This window comes from Oreochromis aureus, linkage group 9 (genome assembly GCF_013358895.1).
Source record: "Oreochromis aureus strain Israel breed Guangdong linkage group 9, ZZ_aureus, whole genome shotgun sequence".
In the NCBI taxonomy this organism is placed as follows: Eukaryota; Metazoa; Chordata; class Actinopteri; order Cichliformes; family Cichlidae; genus Oreochromis; species Oreochromis aureus.
In genome coordinates, this window is record NC_052950.1 from 29,330,359 (window position 1) to 29,349,036 (window position 18,678).

Here is an 18,678-nt window from a genome sequence, read left to right on the forward strand (position 1 = left end):
AGGAGAAACGAGCAAAAGATACAGGTAAGCAGATGTGTCATTGGATAATGGCAGGTCATCCAGAAACAATCAGACTAAACTCCAAACAATACATTATGTTACAGATTTTAATATTAATTAGTCATTGTTGATTTGTCATGTTCTCATTGTATGATGAATTATGATGGCTGTTTGGTAGCTGTTTGCATATACTCTCTCTCTCTCTCTTCATGTTTTTCTCTGGTAATTTTCGGTAACAGTTTTATGTTAATGTACAATCCTTAATATGTTTTATGTGTGTGTGTGTGTAAAGTTCCACAATAAATGTGGAACTTTCTATTTTGTCTGTTTTTGTGTCTTGCAAATAAATCTTTAAAATGAATTCAATTTTATTATGTGTTTATGTTTGGCCTACATCAGTAAAAAATGCCAAATTATATACACAAAGTTATAGAAATCACCACTCCCGTTATTCATGATGATTTCAATAACATCACATAATAACATGTAACATCACATCCTGTAAGCATAGTCTGCTTGTGTCTTTTCTCTGGAAATGAACATTTTCAGTCAATATAGGTAATACATCAACATGGCTGCCATGGCTAAGTTAGGAATATTTATAATGTAATTTCCAAAACTTGCATATGATCTGCAATTTGTAGCAGATCTACTGACTGGGCCTTTCTCAATATGCGTACTTGTGCGTACTTGCGTTCTCGTTTACTCGTGATACGTCATCAGTTGGAGACCAAGTACTGTTCCAATTCGAAGTACGCATCAAGCCGAGAACGCGAAAAAGTCCCGGATGTGTTCTCGCTCCGCCCGTTTTATCGAGCATGCATCGGTGGTGACTTGTGTGGACTTGGTACAGCTAAATATCCCAGAATGCATTTCGTCCAAAACTCAAACGTGGCAATGGCGGACGAGCGGGGCTAAAAACTTTTAAATATTACTCTTTGTGGGTCACAAAATAAACTTTTAAGTTATTTTCAAGCGAGAATGTAGCTGTGTAAACTTCAAATATCTGCTCGATTTATCAAGATATCATATATTTCCAAACGCGCTCCGACGTTTTCGGAGACGTCTGTGACCCGCCAGCTCCACAGCAGACAGCGAGGTCGAGGATTATTAGAGCCGGCAAGAACAGTGGGCTCCCGGCACATCGTTTTCAGTGTTTTCCGGTCTTCCAAAAGAAGAAAAAAAACCTTCAACTACATGACATGCAATTGTGTATTTGTTTTCATCTTATCAAACACTTGAAGTTTTTCAAATCACCACTCCTTTTGTTAATATCATTTCACAGTCTCAGACAATCTAGTTTTTCTTACAGAGATTGAATGCACCTTTTGCGGATGGTGGTACTACAAATGTTGTGAATGTTAAATAAACAGAAACAAATGATCCCTGTTGTCTTTGCTTAATGATTGGTTTTAGTCTTGACAATCCTCATTGCTGTCATTGCATCTTTCAATGCCAGCAATGCCAGGTATCAGTGCTCAAACCTTTTGTGTTTGTTTCCAACAAGTTGTCCACCTCAGGAAGCAAAAATGTGTTCTTTGTCTTGTCAGATGAACATATGAGACACTTGACTCTTCAGTGCAGTGTGGAGCCTAACAAAGATCTGTTTTGTGTCCCAGCTGATCAGCAGGAGGAGAAGAGTCTGACGGAGCAGCATAGGAACATTTTCAGCTACTTGGACTCAGCTCAGCCACTACAGAGAAAACAATGAGCTCAACACAGAAGGTGACAGACAGAGCAGGGCGATATGACCAAAAATATTTATCACGATATACATTTGAAAATTTGCGATAACAATATAACTGATGATGTAATTGACACTAGACAAAATACTTTACAACTCCACAACTTTATTAAAAAACCCATCAATGTATTTTCACTTAAACAAGCAGCTGTTTTTTATGTGCATTAAAGTTATATAAAAATTTAACAGTGCAAATGCAAATTCCTTGCTGACAGTTTAACCAAAAGGCATTTCCAGTGGAAATTGGCCGACATATCCTGAGCATAACCATGTATAATATCCACAAAACTTAAAAAGAGGTTATACAGTCGTGGCCAAAAATTTTGAGAATTGCATAAATATTGGAAACTGGAAAAGTTGCTGCTTAAGTTTTTATAATAGCATTTTGCATACACTCCAGAATGTTATGAAGAGTGATCAGATGAATTGCATCATCCGTCTTTGCCATGAAAATGAACTTAATCCCCAAAAACCCTTACCACTGCATTTCATTGCTGTCATTAAAGGACCTGCTGAGACCATTTCAGTAATCGTCTTCTTAACTCAGGTGAGAATGTTGACGAGCACAAGGCTGGAGATCATCATGGCTGTATCCCAATTCAGGTTCTGCAGCTTTAAAGTACGCAGCCTCAACGGTCCTCAAGGGCCACGTACTCAAAGACCGTTAAGGTCAGAAGTGCGAGGCTTGTAGGCTTGTGAAATGGGACGGTCTAGCCGCTGTCGCTCTGCCCAGGTTGCCTAGCAACCATGATACTAACAGCTGGAAACGTTTCATACAGCTTTGTTTGACAGAAATTAAGGAGAACATATTTTGTTCATTTGTTTCTACATGAGCTCTGTGTGATTTAATAAGTATCTGAGGCTGAGACCACAGGACTGTAAAACATGATTGTTGAGCTTCATGTCTGTACTGAACAGTCATTTAAGATTAGCCAGTAAATAACAATTAGTTAATGTTGTTCATGAGACTAAAGTCATCTCACTTTGGTAATGTAACTATAATATGGCCAATATTATAGTTATTATATTAATCACTTCACTCAAAGACAAGTATCTTTGACAGTGTATCTATAGATGTATTATATATAAGAGACAAATATTGTTTGTTTAATTTGTTGGCATTACTAAATTTGGCTCAATGCTTACATATATGTGTAAAAAGAAAATGTACGAGCTGTGATAACTGTTTCTGATCGAATGAAGAGTAGCCTGATATATTAAATATTCCTTTTTTGGGTGAGAAAATCAGACCATGTCATAACTGCTTTAAGTCATACAGAATAGATATCAGAGCCATAAACAGGCTGACTTCTGCTAAATGGGTCAAACTGGGCAGAAAGTATACAAACACATAACATCCTTATAGAATATGATGTAACACTATAGATCAACTTACCCCAGAATATCTAAAGCATATAAACAATTACAGCAATATGATGCAACAAACACAGCAGTGCTACTAATCCAAAATACTCAAAGCTTCATAGAACTGAAACAAACATTTATTTTTAGCTCCATTCTGCTGCTGATACATACTTTAGGTTTCTGAATATTAAACTTGTTGCTGCCTTTCATAGTGTGTAACTTGAAGGCCCTGAGTACTTTCTCCCACACTGAAAACACTGGAATGATCACATTATTTGAACATTACCTAATAAGACTGATTCAGGACAGACAATTAGTTATTCTAAACTTTCCTAGCAGTCCTTCACAAACAGGGAACAGTCTGTCTATTCTCTCCATCTGTCAGCTGCTGCTGGCTCTTCCTCCTCCTCTTCCTCACACACTGCTGAGTTTGTCCTGGTGGATCATCAGGGGTGCAAAGCCTCACAGATGATGTGCAGCAGTGGGTCCCTCAGTCTGTCCTCACTCTGGACACTTGCAGTTGTCACACATGGAAATCAAATGTGTGATAAGCTGCAGGATTCAAACACAAGTGTAATTTATAAATACAGTGGTTCCCAAACTTTTTTTGCTGGGCCCCCCTTGTTGTACAAGAAAAATGTTCGCGCGCGCACGCACAAACACATCCTCCAAACACACACACCCATATTTTGTTCCATTGCGGTTTATTTCACACCTCAAACATTTAGTAAACAATTAAGCAAATACAAGTAATCTGCAAAAAATTACAGGTAGTAAGAAAATAAACTACTAACTCTTTTATGCTACGTCCGCACCTACACGGGTATTTTTGAAAACGCAGCTGTTTCGTCCACACGTAAATGGCGTTTCGAATCACCAAGAACGGAGATTTTTTAAAACTCCTTTTTTGCGTTTACGTGTGGATGAGTTCGTTACGCAACGTCAAAGGTATGTGCCTTTTTTCACGTCACGCTATGCACCACGTTATTGTTTACATGAGATGAATTGCAGAATAGCAGATAGAGACGAAATACTGTTAATCTGACTATCTGCAGGTTTTACACGCGTACATACACACACAGTTACTGTCCCTCTATTTAGAAAGGCAGAGGCGTCACGGTGTGATTATTTTACATGTAGTTGTTTTTTTTCCTGTGTAATAATATTCAACATTGCTATCAATACATTTTTCAAAAAATGTCTCTCTGTGCAAAATGGGTTCAAAAACATAAACAGCTGTGGGATACTGTTTGTCCGTGATTTGGAGAGCCCAGCGCTGCTCCCGACAGGGAAAACTAATTCTGCAGGGGAAACCTACCTCAGCACTTGTGCAGGTGAAGCCAAAGGGAAGATATGCTTCACCAGATTTTCTAGTATTTGGCTTAGAATGAAGTTGGTTTGGAAACATATTCAGTGATGCTTCATCTCCTGCTTTGCGTTTCTGTGGCCGCCCCGTGCTAGCAGTGTCCAAGCGTTTTGTTTCCCCCCCTCTTTCATGCCGCGCCCCCCCCGCAATGGCTCTGGGGGGCGGGCCCCACACTTTGGGAAAGTCTGACGTAGCACATTTCATTTCTTTATTTCATTTCTTTATTTATTTCACACCTGGTTCAACAGTGCCTCTCCTCCCACACACAGAACCCCCCTCCCATCAACATAACACTGCACCCATGGGTGAAAAGGAGCAGGAAGAAGAATAAATTCTTGTTAGCACCTGCCCCCTATCTGCAATCCAAATATTCTTACAAGAGGGCGCCAATAACCCCCAGAAAACCCTCTAACATATATCTTTATGTAACAATGCAAAACTAAACAACAAATCAATATAATCAGCAATATACAGCATTAAATGGCAATGAAAATGTTTTCTTCCACATTTAGTCCTAATTACTTTCATGTTCTTCATATTGATTTATCCTTTTAAGTATGTAACACATTTTAAAACGGTGCATGTTTGTACAGCTCTTGAGATTATCTTCAAGACAATTCCATATTCTTACACCTTTAACTGTCGGACACATTTGCCTTTGTGTGGTTCTAGCAAACTTATGCTTAAAGTCAAACTTCCTTCTACTGTCCCCACTTCCTGAACACAATACAAACAAACTTTGTAACTTAAGAGGTAATGTATTATTTTTGCCTTGCACATGAATAATAATGTCTGTAATTTCACTAAGTCTTCAAATTTCAACAATTTCGATTTTATAAACAAATTATTTGTATGTTCTCTATATTTAACATTATGAACCATTCGTACCACTTTCTTCTGTAACAAGTATAGAGGATGTATATAAGTCGCATATGTATTCCCCCAAACCTCAGCACAATAACTGAGATAGGGGAAAATTAGTGAGAAATATAAAATACGCATTGCCTTATAATCTAGTATATCTCTGACATTACCTAAAATATAAATATTTTTAACCATCTTTTTTCTAACATATTCAATATGAGATTTCCATTTTAATTTATCATCCAATACTACCCCCAAAAACGGAGTTCAGTAACTCTCTCAATCGAACTCCATCAATGGACAGAATTACTTCATCCTGTTTTACCCGATTTCCAAAAATCATAAATTTCGTTTTTGTCAAGTTCAAAGATAATTTGTTTACATCAAACCATTTTTTAGTTTTTCCATTTCAGAAACCATTAATTCAGCCAATTCTTTCAATTTATCCCCAGCACAATAAAAATTTGTATCATCTGCAAACAAAACGAAATTTAACATTTTGGACACATCACAAATATCATTTATATATAAATTAAAAAGTTTTGGTCCCAAAACAGACCCTTGAGGAACCCCACATTCAATTTTCAGTCTTTCAGAGGAATTGCCTAAATAATGCACATACTGGGTCCTATTTTCTAGATAACTACTTAACCAGTTTAATGCAATTCCTCTCACCCCATAAGTATTAAGCTTAGAAATCAAAATAGAATGTTGCATCGTATCAAAAGCTTTTTTTAAGTCAATAAATACTCCTATTGTATATTTATTATTATCTGTTGCACACGAAATATCGTCAATAGTAGTCATCAGTGCTAATGCCGTTGATCTGTTTTTCCGAAATCCATATTGATTTTCACTTACTAATTGATGTTTTCCAATAAAGCTATCAAGTCTTTCCACAAACAGTTTTTCAAGTAGTTTAGAAAACTGTGACAGAAGTGACACTGGCCTATAATTATTAAAACTATGTTTATCTCCCTTTTAATACAAAGGTATCACTTTTGCCACTTTCATTCTGTCAGGAAATACGCCAGTATGGAATGAAAGATTGAAAATATAACAAAGAGGAGTAGGGATGGGTATCGTTTAGGTTTTATCCGATACCGGTGCCAAATCGGTACTTTTGAAACAGTGCCGGTGCTTAAACGGTGCCCGAACCGGTGTTTAAAGAATGGAGAACACAAAATTGGTCCAAAAACCTTTCATGTTTAGCTGTTTTTTTTTTTTTTTGTAAAAAGATAACAATGTAAGACTTTTCTTCAGCTATACGGCATATGTGGTATCACTCTTGGCTGGAAGCAGTGCTTAAACAATGGAAAAAAACACAAAATTGGTCCAAAAACCTCTCATGTTTAACTATTTTCCACTTTTTCTTTGGTCATTTTAGCCTTTTTGGCCAGGGTGAAGGGAGTATCTGCCGTCAAACAAGACAGCCGCATGTAGCTATGATGATGTTTGCTAGTTCACCTTACATGCATTAATGTAATAACGTGGTTAGCCTACTCAACGTGAATTACACACGAACAACATTAAGCTACTCACGCAGAGAAGAACGGCTGCTGCTGCCATCATCGTCATCATTTCTGCTACACTGGCAGGGCTAGGGACCAGGAATCTCCTCTTCGGGTTCTTGCCAACTCCGGGTCCGATAACAGGCACCACACCCGCAGTAGATGTGCACGGTGTGAGGTCTCGCAGCAAGCTATAAAAAAAAAAACGTTATGCGTCGCCAGGTGTTTCATCGGATTCGAGGTGTTACCTCCTTTGACAGTATGACAGTATCAGCTTAAAGCACTTGTTGCAGGGTGCTCGGTTTGCATCTTTTGCTGTGAAGTACAGCCAGACTTTTGACCGCTTCGCCTTGGGCATTTTTAATCTGTAGCTCTGCTCTAAAAGAACGTACGTACCTGGCCCCGCCTACTATCCTCGGAAACGTAAAATGATTGGCTAGAATTGGCTCAGGAAAAAAAAAAAAAGCACCGAAATAAAGCACCGAAATGTGCGCTGCTTTTCGGTCTGGTTACTACCGTTTATGTCAGAACCACACCGGTACCCATCCCTAAAGAGGAGTAATTATACAGTCCAATGTCTTTTTTAACTATAACCATATCTAAACCATCGCAATCAGTAGAGGTCTTATTTTTAGTCTTGTTTAAAATTGCTGCAATTTCTTTTTCAGTGATATCAGCTAAAAATATAGACTTAACTACTGTGCTTTCACCTTTCCAATCATCCTTTTGTTCTAACTTATCATGTTTTCTAATTAGATTTGCCAAATTAGGGCCAATATTTACAAAAAAGGAATTGAATTCATTTACCACTTCATTCATGTCCTTTATAATCTTATCTTCCTTATAAAAATACTTAGGCAAATCTAAGGAAACATTCTTATTGCCTAATATCTCTCTGAAAATATTCCAAATACCCTTTATATTATTTGTCTTTTCTTGAAATAATTTGTTATAATATTCTTTCTTGGCCTTCCTCAATATTAATACTAGCCTATTTTTATAGACTTTATATTTTTATTTCAGCGGTCTTTGTTCTGAGTTTTATATAATCGCTATACAGTTTGTTCTTCTTTTTGCACGCGTTTACTAGCCCCTTAGTTATCCATGGTTTAAAATTAGTTTTCTTCTTCTTAAACTTAAGCAGTACCAGTGGACAATGTTTTCCATACAAGGCCAAATAAGTATTTAAAAACGCGTCATATGCGACATTAACATCATTTACATAAACCTCCTTCCAATCCTCTTCCATGAGGTCATGTCTAAATTTATTTATTGCCTCCTCATTTCTTATCCTTATACATCTGTCCAATTGCTCTTCCTCCTCCTCCTTACGATTTCTCATATTGTAATCTAAGGTAAAAAAAAAAAACAGGTAAATGATCACTTATATCATTTATGATGAGGCCACTTTTAATATTATTCCCTAAACTATTAATAAAAATATGATCAATTAATGTTGCTGATGTATCCGTTATTCTACTCGGCTTTGAAATCAAAGGGTATAATCCATTTCCAAGTAGTAATTCTAAAAAGTCTGATGCCATGTGATTAGTCTCTTTTAGAAAATCAATATTATAATCCCCACACAAACAGAAAGTCTTATTTCCCTTAGCCCTACTTAATAAATCTTCCACTACATCTATAAATTTTTCTGTCAGCGTTCCAGGTTTTCTATATATACACGTAACAATTATATTACTTCTTCTTTCCATTTCTAGTTCTACTGTAACAGTCTCCATTAAGTCGTCAATAACCATAGACATATCTTTAAGTTGTTTACATTTCAGATCACAGTTAACAAAAGTGCCACCCCTCCTGCCTTCTTATTAGATCTATTTATGTAGTATAACTCATACCCATCAATATAAAAATCACAGCCCCTTTTCTCATCTAGCCATGTTTCAGATAATGCGATTACTTTAAACTTGCCTCTCAAACTATGCAAAAAATCATTAATCGGAGCAAAATTTTTATAGAGGCTTCTACAATTAAAATGAATTAAAGAAAATATATTACTTATTTCAACGTTATCTCTAAATTGGTCCTCCGTATAATATTCACATGTCTCATTAATTGTGTTAAGCATATTCCCTTCTAGATCAATATTGGCTTCGAAATCATATGATTTATAATCTAAATCATCGCTCATTTATAATGAGCGATGATTTCATCATTATATACCAGCTAGCCCAACTTCAGTAACCCTACAAACGTCACTGCTGTTTAGTTTCCTGTCTTCATTTATGTTGGAAGTGATAGCAGAGCTGTACGTTTGAATTTTTTCAGAAATCTCTCAGTCAGAACATGGTATATCATGCTTAGGTAACTAGCGAAACTAGCGAGCTAACTTCCGCTAGCTTCCTGCTAACTTCTAACTCCGTTAAATGTAAAAAATTATGCTTTCATGGATACCTGGAAGTTAATCTTCATAGTTACACCTGGTAAAGCAGCAATGCTGATCATTTTATTAAAGATGAAAGAATTTAGACAGTTTTTAACTCTCAGTGATGCTACAGTGTTCGTTTGACTTTGGGAGCTGAAGTGGATGGAGTTTAGGACCCAGATTACTCCCAGATTTAAGAGCATCTTAGTCCGACAAATACGGCAATAACGACGGCCCGCTTGCATGTTCTGCAAAAAAATGTGCTTTGTCGTGTATCTGACGGACAAACACCAAACCAGTTCCACATCACTGAAGTTGCACCATTTTTACAAACCAATTCTGGTTCAACAATCAACCATGTGCGTATGAAAACAAAGGCACTGCACATGCGCGTTTTACTCATATTCTATCGCGATATTTAATTTTCCTGTCGTTGCCTAACATTATACCGGTATTACCGTGAACGGTATAATATGGCCCAGCCCTAGTTGTAAATAATGTGCCTCAATGTTATTGATATCATTATTATTATTATTATTGTTATTATTGATTGCTTATATTTTAATTGTGAAACTGTGGATGTAAGAGCCAAATTATGTGGATATCTTGAATCCACTTTATTGTATAATATTTTATGTGATTGTATTTGACGGAAGACGAGCAACATCTGTTGTGGAAGCTAATGGGGATCCTTTTGAATAAACAAATAAACAAACATAAGATTTATTATCACTGAATAATTATGTATAAATCTATACAAATTATAGAAATATGTAATAGGAAACAACAAAATAATATAAATTATAAAATAATATAAAAGTGTGTGTGTGTGTACATACAATCAGGAGGGATGGGCATGATTTTAGTGTTTTTAAATAGTCATGAATTATTTTTGACACCAGGTTGGATGTAATGTTAGAACTACCAGCAGGTGGGGATAAGAGACCTTTAAGGTGTTTGGTGCCACACTCCACCTTCAGGTTTAAAACTAGTGTTAATGGAGGGAGTTTGAAGGTTCAGTTTGTTCCACGACTGCATTTCACTCACTGCCTCTGTTTGTATCTTTGTCACTGCAGGACCAACATGGAGCGAGAAGTCAGCGCTCTCAGGAGGCCGACAAACCTCACAGAAGAAAGAAAGAGAAAATATACAGCTGTGACGAGTGTGGGAAGGATTTTACTGTGAAGGCTGAACTAAAACGGCATCAGGTCATCCACACTGGAGAGAGACCGTTCAGCTGTGACTTGTGTGGAAAGTCTTTTTCCTGGAAGCGTTCCCTAAAATCACACCAACTCATCCACAGTGGAGTTAAACCGTACAGCTGTGATCAGTGTGGCAGAGCTTTTACTCACAGTAGCAGCTTACAGAGGCATCTAGTTACCCACTCTGGAATTAAGGCATACAGCTGTGACGAGTGTGGGAAGGATTTTACTAGGAAGACTTCACTAAAACAGCATCAGGTCATCCACACTGGAGAGAGACCGTTCAGCTGTGACTTGTGTGGAAAGTCTTTTTCCTTGAAGGGTTCCCTAAAACAACACAAACTCATCCACAGTGGAGTTAAAGCGTACAGCTGTGATCAGTGTGGCAGAGCTTTTACTCACAGTAGCCACTTACAGAGGCATCTAGTTACCCACTCTGGAATTAAGGCATACAGCTGTGACGAGTGTGGGAAGGATTTTACTGTGAAGGCTTCACTAAAACTTCATCAGGTCATCCACACAGGAGAGAGACCGTTCAGCTGTGACTTGTGTGGAAAGTCTTTTTCCAGGAAGGATTCCCTAAAAGAGCACCAACTCATCCACAGTGGAGTTAAAGCGTACAGCTGTGATCAGTGTGGCAGAGCTTTTACTCGCAGTAACTACTTACAGAGTCATCTAGTTACCCACTCTGGAATTAAGGCATACAGCTGTGACATCTGTGGAAAAACTTTCAGCCGGAGACGGCACCGAAATACACACCTACGCATTCACACCAGACATGATTTGTACTGCTGTGAACAGTGTGGCAAATACTTTGCTACAGACGCACAGTTACAACAACACATGTTTACCCACACTGAGGGACAACCTTATAAATGTGACCTGTGTGAGAAGACTTTTAAATCTCCACATTACCTGAGAGGACACCAACAGATCCACACCAGAAAGAGACTCTACAAGTGCAGTTACTGTGAGGTATGTATTTATATTTTTATTTTGTCATTTTAGCCTGACTGTTTGGAACAACTCTGCTCATTAAAGCAGCTCTTAGGCTACGTTCACGCTCCAGGTCTTAATGCTCAATTCCGATTTTTCGATCAAATCCGATTTTTTTTGTCTGCTTGTTCACACTACAAATAAAATGTGACAGCAAACGCGCTCTAGAGTGAACGTCACACACAACTCGCTCTGTTTAGACCCAGAGCAAACAATATTGTTTGACTGATGGCCCTTAATATAAAGACTTCGGACTTTACGTTTCCCAATTTTTGCTTTAAGTTATTTTGTTATTTACATAATAATGTAAATAACCTAATAATGATCCTTACTGCTGTTTTAGAGGAACGGTGCTTCAAAGGATAGTTGCAGATTTCTGTCAGAATCTGCAGATTATACAGTACCAATAAAATGTTCACGTTTCTCCAAAGTTGTCTTCCCAAGAGTTTCACTGACATCTACACTGGATGGCCAGGAAGTGTTCACGATGTCGTCTCGGGCGCTTCTCCGACGCTTCTCCGGCGCTGATAATTGGCGTCTGTCTTGTGTCAGTGACGTAAAAGACGGATTTAATGCGACATGACCGTTCAAACAGCAGTCGCTTTCTAAGACATCGGATATGTATCGGATTCAGTACCACATACGAAAGTGACCCAGATCGGATTTGACAATATCGGATTTGTGCCGTTCACACTGTCATACCATGATCGGATATGGGTCGCATAGGGTCAAAAATATAGGATTTGATGCGCTTTCACCTGCAGTGTAAACATAGCCTTAGTGATTATTCAGATTTTCATTTCAGTTATGATTTTAGTATTACTGTAGTATTATGGTGGTAGTATTGTAGTTATTGCAGCCCAGTAAACTGAGTGTGTTAACTGAAACAGTGAAATGTAATTGGACGTCTGCAGAGATGCTCTTTATTTCAGGCGACGTTCAGGATAAAATGTTGAAGGACTGACTTACACTGTCTTTGTGTCTTTGTTTAGAAGCAGAGCGACACAGATGGATCCAGTTCTCAACCCTGTCATCACTGTGGTGGTGGGAAAGACTTTCGTTGTGACCTCTGTGGAAAAACTTTCAGTTGGCAAGCCGCCCTAAAAATACATCAACGTAAACATACTGGAGACAAACTGAAATATTGCAAAGAATGTGGGAGAAGCTTCACCACATCAAGTGACTTAAAACAACATGAACTGATTCACAGTGGGGTTAAAAAGCACCTCTGTGATCAGTGTGGGTCATCCTTCACCACTGCAAGTCAGCTTAAATCACACAAACGAGTCCACACAGGAGAGAAACCATACAAGTGCAGACACTGTGACAAAAGCTTCTCACATTCAAGTAGTTGTAACATTCATGAACGTGCACACATGGAAGGAAACTACAGCTGTGACCAGTGTGACAAGAGCTTCAGGAATCTCAGATCATACTCTGAACACAAACGATCCCACGTTACTAATAAACTGTTTCACTGTTACCAATGTGCCCAAACATTCACCTCATTGTCTGCTCTGTGCAAACATCAGCGTGATCACTCAGGGCTGAAATCACTCCCATCACTGGATCACAGTGAATCTGAAGAGACAGAAAGATCCTCTGGTTTCAGTGTCAGACTCAAAAAGCTTGAGATCAGGCTCCACAGAGTTCAGATAGAATCATTTAAACTTGTGTTGAACTGAACTGGTTGCTGGGCTGAACTTCTACATAATACAGATTTACATGGGATCTTATTTTCTGTCGTTTTACTGAGTCAGTTTTGTCCTTTTTCTCTGTCCTGGTTTTGCTCGTCTGTAAATAATTGAAACTCAGTCAAATAGTTCATTGTTCTCCAGCAAAACGTTTTGGAAACTCATGTTTAACCTTTAAAACTCTGACATGTTTTAGCACACAAGGCTTCATCAGGCAGTTCACTCATGATTGGACCATGAGAATAAAGGTTTTTAGTTCTTTCAAAGAGAGTCTTGGAGCTGTTTGATGTTTCTGTTTTTTCTACATAAAGGAAGAAACTATTTTTCTTGCTTTATGTAGTGTGGAAGTTTTTAATGTTTCTTTCATCTGTGATGTTCTTGAATGTGTTGACATGAAGATGGTACAAATAAACTGTCCTTTTAGCTTTAGCTCCTAATTTATTCATTATTTATGGATGTAGCACAGCAGCAGTTTCTTGATTAACACATGGAGGGCTCGGGATCTGATGGTAAATAATGTTTTGTGTCCTTGTACACATCATACAGCTCAGCTGCTCCACAGATGTCAGGTTTACACAGTGGGATGGTTTGTAAGAACGCAGCTCTCCTGTGGATAAATCCTTACTCTTAGCCTCAGGACCTCACACAGTCCCAGCAGGTTCGGTCAGAAGATTTATCCCTTATACCAAAACTTCACAGAGTCTCCTTTGCTGTGCTGTTTTCACAAAGAAACATAAACTGAAGACCTGCACTTACAATGTTTAATTAGTTTAGCAGATTCAGTGTCTCCATGATCGAATCTGCAGTTTTTGTGCTGCTGTTGGTAGAAAGCCGGTTAATACTGAAATGAACTGGCTGCATGCATCTCTGAATGTAAATTGGTGCACTATTAATAGATCACTCTGAAACGGTATAGTCACCCTAATTTGCCCACTTAGTAAATCTCACTCATAGCCAAGAAATTGAAATAAGTCTCTACTCTGTGCAAACATCAGCGTGATCACTCAGGGCTGTAATCACTCCCATCACTGGATCACAGTGAATCTGAAGAGACAGAAAGATCCTCTGGTTTCAGTGTCAGACTCAAAAAGCTTGAGATCAGGCTCCACAGAGTTCAGATAGAATCATTTAAACTTGTGTTGAACTGAACTGGTTGCTGGGCTGAACTTCTACATAATACAGATTTACATGGGATCTTATTTTCTGTCGTTTTACTGAGTCAGTTTTGTCCTTTTTTCTCTGTTCTTGTTTTGTTCGTCTGTAAATAATTGAAACTCAGTCAAATAGTTCATTGTTCTCCAGCAAAATGTTTTGGAAACTCATGTTTAACCTTTAAAACTCTGACATGTTTTAGCACACAAGGCTTCATCGGGGAGTTCACTCATGATTGGACCATGAGAATAAAGGTTTTTCAAGTTCAAGTTCAAGTTGGCTTTGTTGTTACTTCAACCATATACAGTTAGTTCACAGTGAAACGAAACAATGTTCCTCCATGACCAAGGTGCTACATGCAACATAAATTTACAACATAAGTTAACAGAAAACACTAAACTAGCTAACTAAGAGGCCTAGTTAGCTGGCTAGCAAAGACCAGACAGACTGACCTAACATAAATTACAACATAAATTAACAAAAACTAACTATCTACTATCTAAGGAAGACTAGGAAGGAAAGAAGTTAGCACAAAAAATCTAGTAATAATATTGTGCAAAAGAGCATTTACAGGTTGGTGTATACGATAGTTTGCAAGATGCAAGATGGCGCTGGAGTGACGGCAGCCTTTCCAAGTAGTTCTGCAACACCGTAACTTTTAACTGTGCTAGACTAGTCTTTCAAACTTTTCTTACCTTCCTTTAGTCTCTTTACTTTCTACGTCTTAGATTTACTTTCTACCTCTTAGATATACTATGGATAACACACTTTTTAAAACTTCTGGAACCAGCTCCTTCATCTACTCAAGAGCGGAGCTGCTGGCACTTAACACAAAGGCACAGACCGGCATGAGACACAACATCCCGGCTGAGATAAAGAGGAGCTACAGAGGCTGCAAGGCTGGAGCGGGGAAAGCGGATCACCGGAGGCGATTCAAACCATCAATCCCAACAGTGATCATGGGCAACGTGAACTCGTTACAGAATAAGATTGATGAACTGACTGCTCTGAACAACCACCGACTCTACCGTGAGTGCAGTTTGTTTAACTTCACGGAGACGTGGCTAACCGAGCTAACACGCAGGCTAACGTAGACCTATGTGGATTCACATCCGTGAGAGCCGATAGGGACACACAGGCCAGCGGAAAAAGCAGAGGTGGGGACTCATTGTCTACATTAACAACAGATATTGTAACCCTGGACACGTCTCCGTTAAAGTATGTGTATGCCGTTCGGACCTGGAGCTGCTAGCCGTTAGCTTGCGGCCATATTATCTACCTCGGGAGTTTAGTCATGTGATCTGTGTGTGTGTTTACATCCCTCCGAGGGCCGACACAGCAGCTGCCTGTGAGAAAATACACACAGTTACAGCAAGACTGCAGACACAAAACCCAGAGGCTTTCATTATTATATCTGGAGACTTTAACCATGCCACTCTTGATTCTACTCTGGCTGCTTTTCACCAGTTTGTGAATTGTCCCACAAGGAGCAACAGGACAATTGACCTACTGTATGCTAATGTGAGAGATGCATACAGAGCCACCCCCCTCCCCCCACTAGGGAAGTCAGACCACAACCTGGTTTATCTACAGCCACAATACACACCCCTCGTCCAAAGGCAGCCTGTCACAACACGCTCCATTAGGAGATGGACCCCAGAAAAGGAGGATGCTCTGAGAGACTGCTATGACACCACAGACTGGGATGTGCTTCTGAGCCCACATGGTGAGGACATAGAGGCGACACACTGTCTGACGGACTACCTCAACTTTTTGTGTGGACACGGTCGCCCCTGCTAAGGCAGTGCGGTGTTATCCTAATAACAAACTGTGGGTAACACAGGAAGTCAAAGCTGTCCTCAACATGAAGAAGAAGGCTTTCAGGAGCAAAGTGAAGGAGGAGATGAAAGCAGCACAGCAGGAGGTGAAACGCTGCCTGAGGGAAGCAAAGGACACCTACAGGAGGAAGGTGGAGCAGAAGTTGGAGAGGAACAATATGAGGGAGGTCTGGAATGGTGTGAAAACCATCACAGGCCACAACACCAAGAACAGCACAGTGGGGGGACTGTGGAGAAGGCAAACAAACTCAACAACTTCTTCAACAGGTTTGACCAGCCCACAACCCCCACAATCACTTTCACCTTTACTACAGAGCCCTCTCCCCACTCTCCTACCTACCTCGCTTCCCCCCCTCCCTGACACTATGACATCCCCCACCTCCTCCGTCTCCAAACCCTCTCTAAACAGCTCGACAGCCTCTCTCCCCCCCTTCCAACCATCTCCCAGTGTCACAGTGGATCAGGTCAGGAGACAACTGAGGAAGCTTCGTCCCAGAAAGGCAGCAGGCCCAGACAAGGTGTGTCCTAGGATGCTAAAGGCGTGTGCTGCTGAACTTGGGGAGCCGCTACAACGAGTCTTCAATCTCAGCCTGCGACTGGGGAGAGTGCCCGCCCTATGGAAGACATCCTGCATCGTCCCGGTCCCCAAAAAGAACCGGCCCAATGAGCTGAATGACTTCCGACTGGTGGCACTGACGTCACATCTTATGAAGACTCTAGAGTGGCTTTTCCTCAACCTCCTCCCACCACAGGTACAACATGCCCAGAACCCACTACAGTTCGCCTACAAGGCAGATGTCGGAGTGGAGGATGCCATCCTGTACCTCCTACACAGAGCCCACTCACACCTGGACAAGGGTAAAGGCACGGTCAGGATCCTGTTTCTTGACTTTTCCAGTGCCTTCAATACAATCCGGCCCTGTCTGCTCCAGGAGAAACTAAACAGGATGCAGGTGGACCCCTGCCTGGTCTCTTGGATCTCCGACTACCTCACTGACAGACCACAGTACGTCAGGCTGAAGGACATCACGTCGGACACTGTGGTCAGCAGCACAGGAGCACCACAGGGATCTGTGATGAACACACAAACACACACATCTGGGGGCAGGGATAGCTCAGTAGGTAGAGTGGTGGCCCCATGATCGGAAGGTTGGGGGTTTGATTCCCCTGAACAGTTACCCTAAGGTACCCCTGAGCAAGGTACCGTCCCTACACACTGCTCCCCGGGCGCCCAATGGCTGACCACTGCTTCACTGAGTGAATGGGTTAAATGCAGAGAGGAATTTCCCCACGGGGATCAATAAAGTACACTTTTACATCTACATACACTGACTCAGAATGGAGAGAAATACATGCACAGACGTGCACTCGTTGATTGAGTGAGAAAAGACACAAATACACACACATACCTAAATAGAAATGCTGATTCACTGAGAAGTGATCCACACACCTACACATGCACACGCTTGTGCAATGAAGAGTGATGCACACACACACACGCTGATGCAATGAAGAATGCTTTGCTAACAAATGCTTATGCTGATATGCAAAATGCTGCACACAAACATCCAAATACACAATTTTTATGAGGAGCCATTGATTACTTAGAATGTGTGTTATGTCACCCAGAGAGCATTTATATAGATTTAAGGGACAAGGTCTAAGACAGTTTGGTTATGAAAACAATGTCTGTGAGTGGTGTCTGTTTATGGCTGCTCAAGGCCTTGATTGAATTGTTTATTGTGCTTCACACAGCCTGATGAGGAGCAGTGGTACAGAGTGAAAATGATGAACTAATGGTGTAAGTTTTATGTCTGAGCGCCGCATTTTCTGTGATTGAGATTTAATTCAAGGAGGAACAAAAGGTGTTACGGCACCTGAGGTTCTCATTCCCACACAATGTTGTTCCGGGAGGAAGCAAAACTTTCCTGTGAATTTCTGGTTGATTTTGGGGTTTTGCTTAGTACTAGGTTCATTTTATCAGTGAGGTTTGGGTTGTTTTCTTTCTCTAAGAGAGAGATTGTTTTATGCTTGGACATGTCTGCAACAGGCCCTAGTATTTTTTTTTATTAGTATTTTATTGGTTACGCTTGTGTTTGCTTTTGTTACAGTGCACTGAGAGGTGTGATCCACCGGTGGTGATATATTGGGAGTTCATGATTTTACAATCAGCTCTTTAAACCAGGCCTGAGAGATTGAAATATAAAGCGCTATGAAATATTCTTACTGAGAACAGTCACAAAGTGTTTTCTCCATGATTATAATGGGCTTGGGTAGAGCTGGGCGATATAAGATTTTTCATATCACGATATGTTTTTTCATTTCAAGCGATAACGATATATATCACGATATAAGCCAAATAACTATATTTGTAAGATTTAAATGTGCCATTGCTCACAAGTAAAATGTGAAATAATTAGCAGCTTGTTTTAATTAAAATATTTATTTCCCATAAGTTCAACAGGGTAGATGTACTTAAGGAACATGAGACTTCAGTTTCAGATAAATAAAGACAAATATTGCAAACTACACAAAAGGCAGCCGCTAAAGCGTTTAAGTTTCA

The 18,678-nt window shown here is 39.7% G+C and overlaps 1 protein-coding gene across 1 annotated transcript; it reads left to right on the plus strand.

The window, feature by feature from the left end:
* Nucleotides 1-1,940: 1,940 nt before the first annotated feature.
* LOC120432761 (zinc finger protein OZF-like) lies at nt 1,941-15,164 on the plus strand. Its single transcript, XM_039617368.1, has 4 exons — nt 1,941-2,291; nt 10,310-11,410; nt 12,424-12,610; nt 15,026-15,164. The coding sequence occupies exons 1-4, from the start codon at nt 2,151-2,153 to the stop codon at nt 15,127-15,129; spliced, it is 1,533 nt and encodes a 510-aa protein (XP_039473302.1). The 5' UTR covers nt 1,941-2,150; the 3' UTR covers nt 15,130-15,164.
* Nucleotides 15,165-18,678: the final 3,514 nt, after the last annotated feature.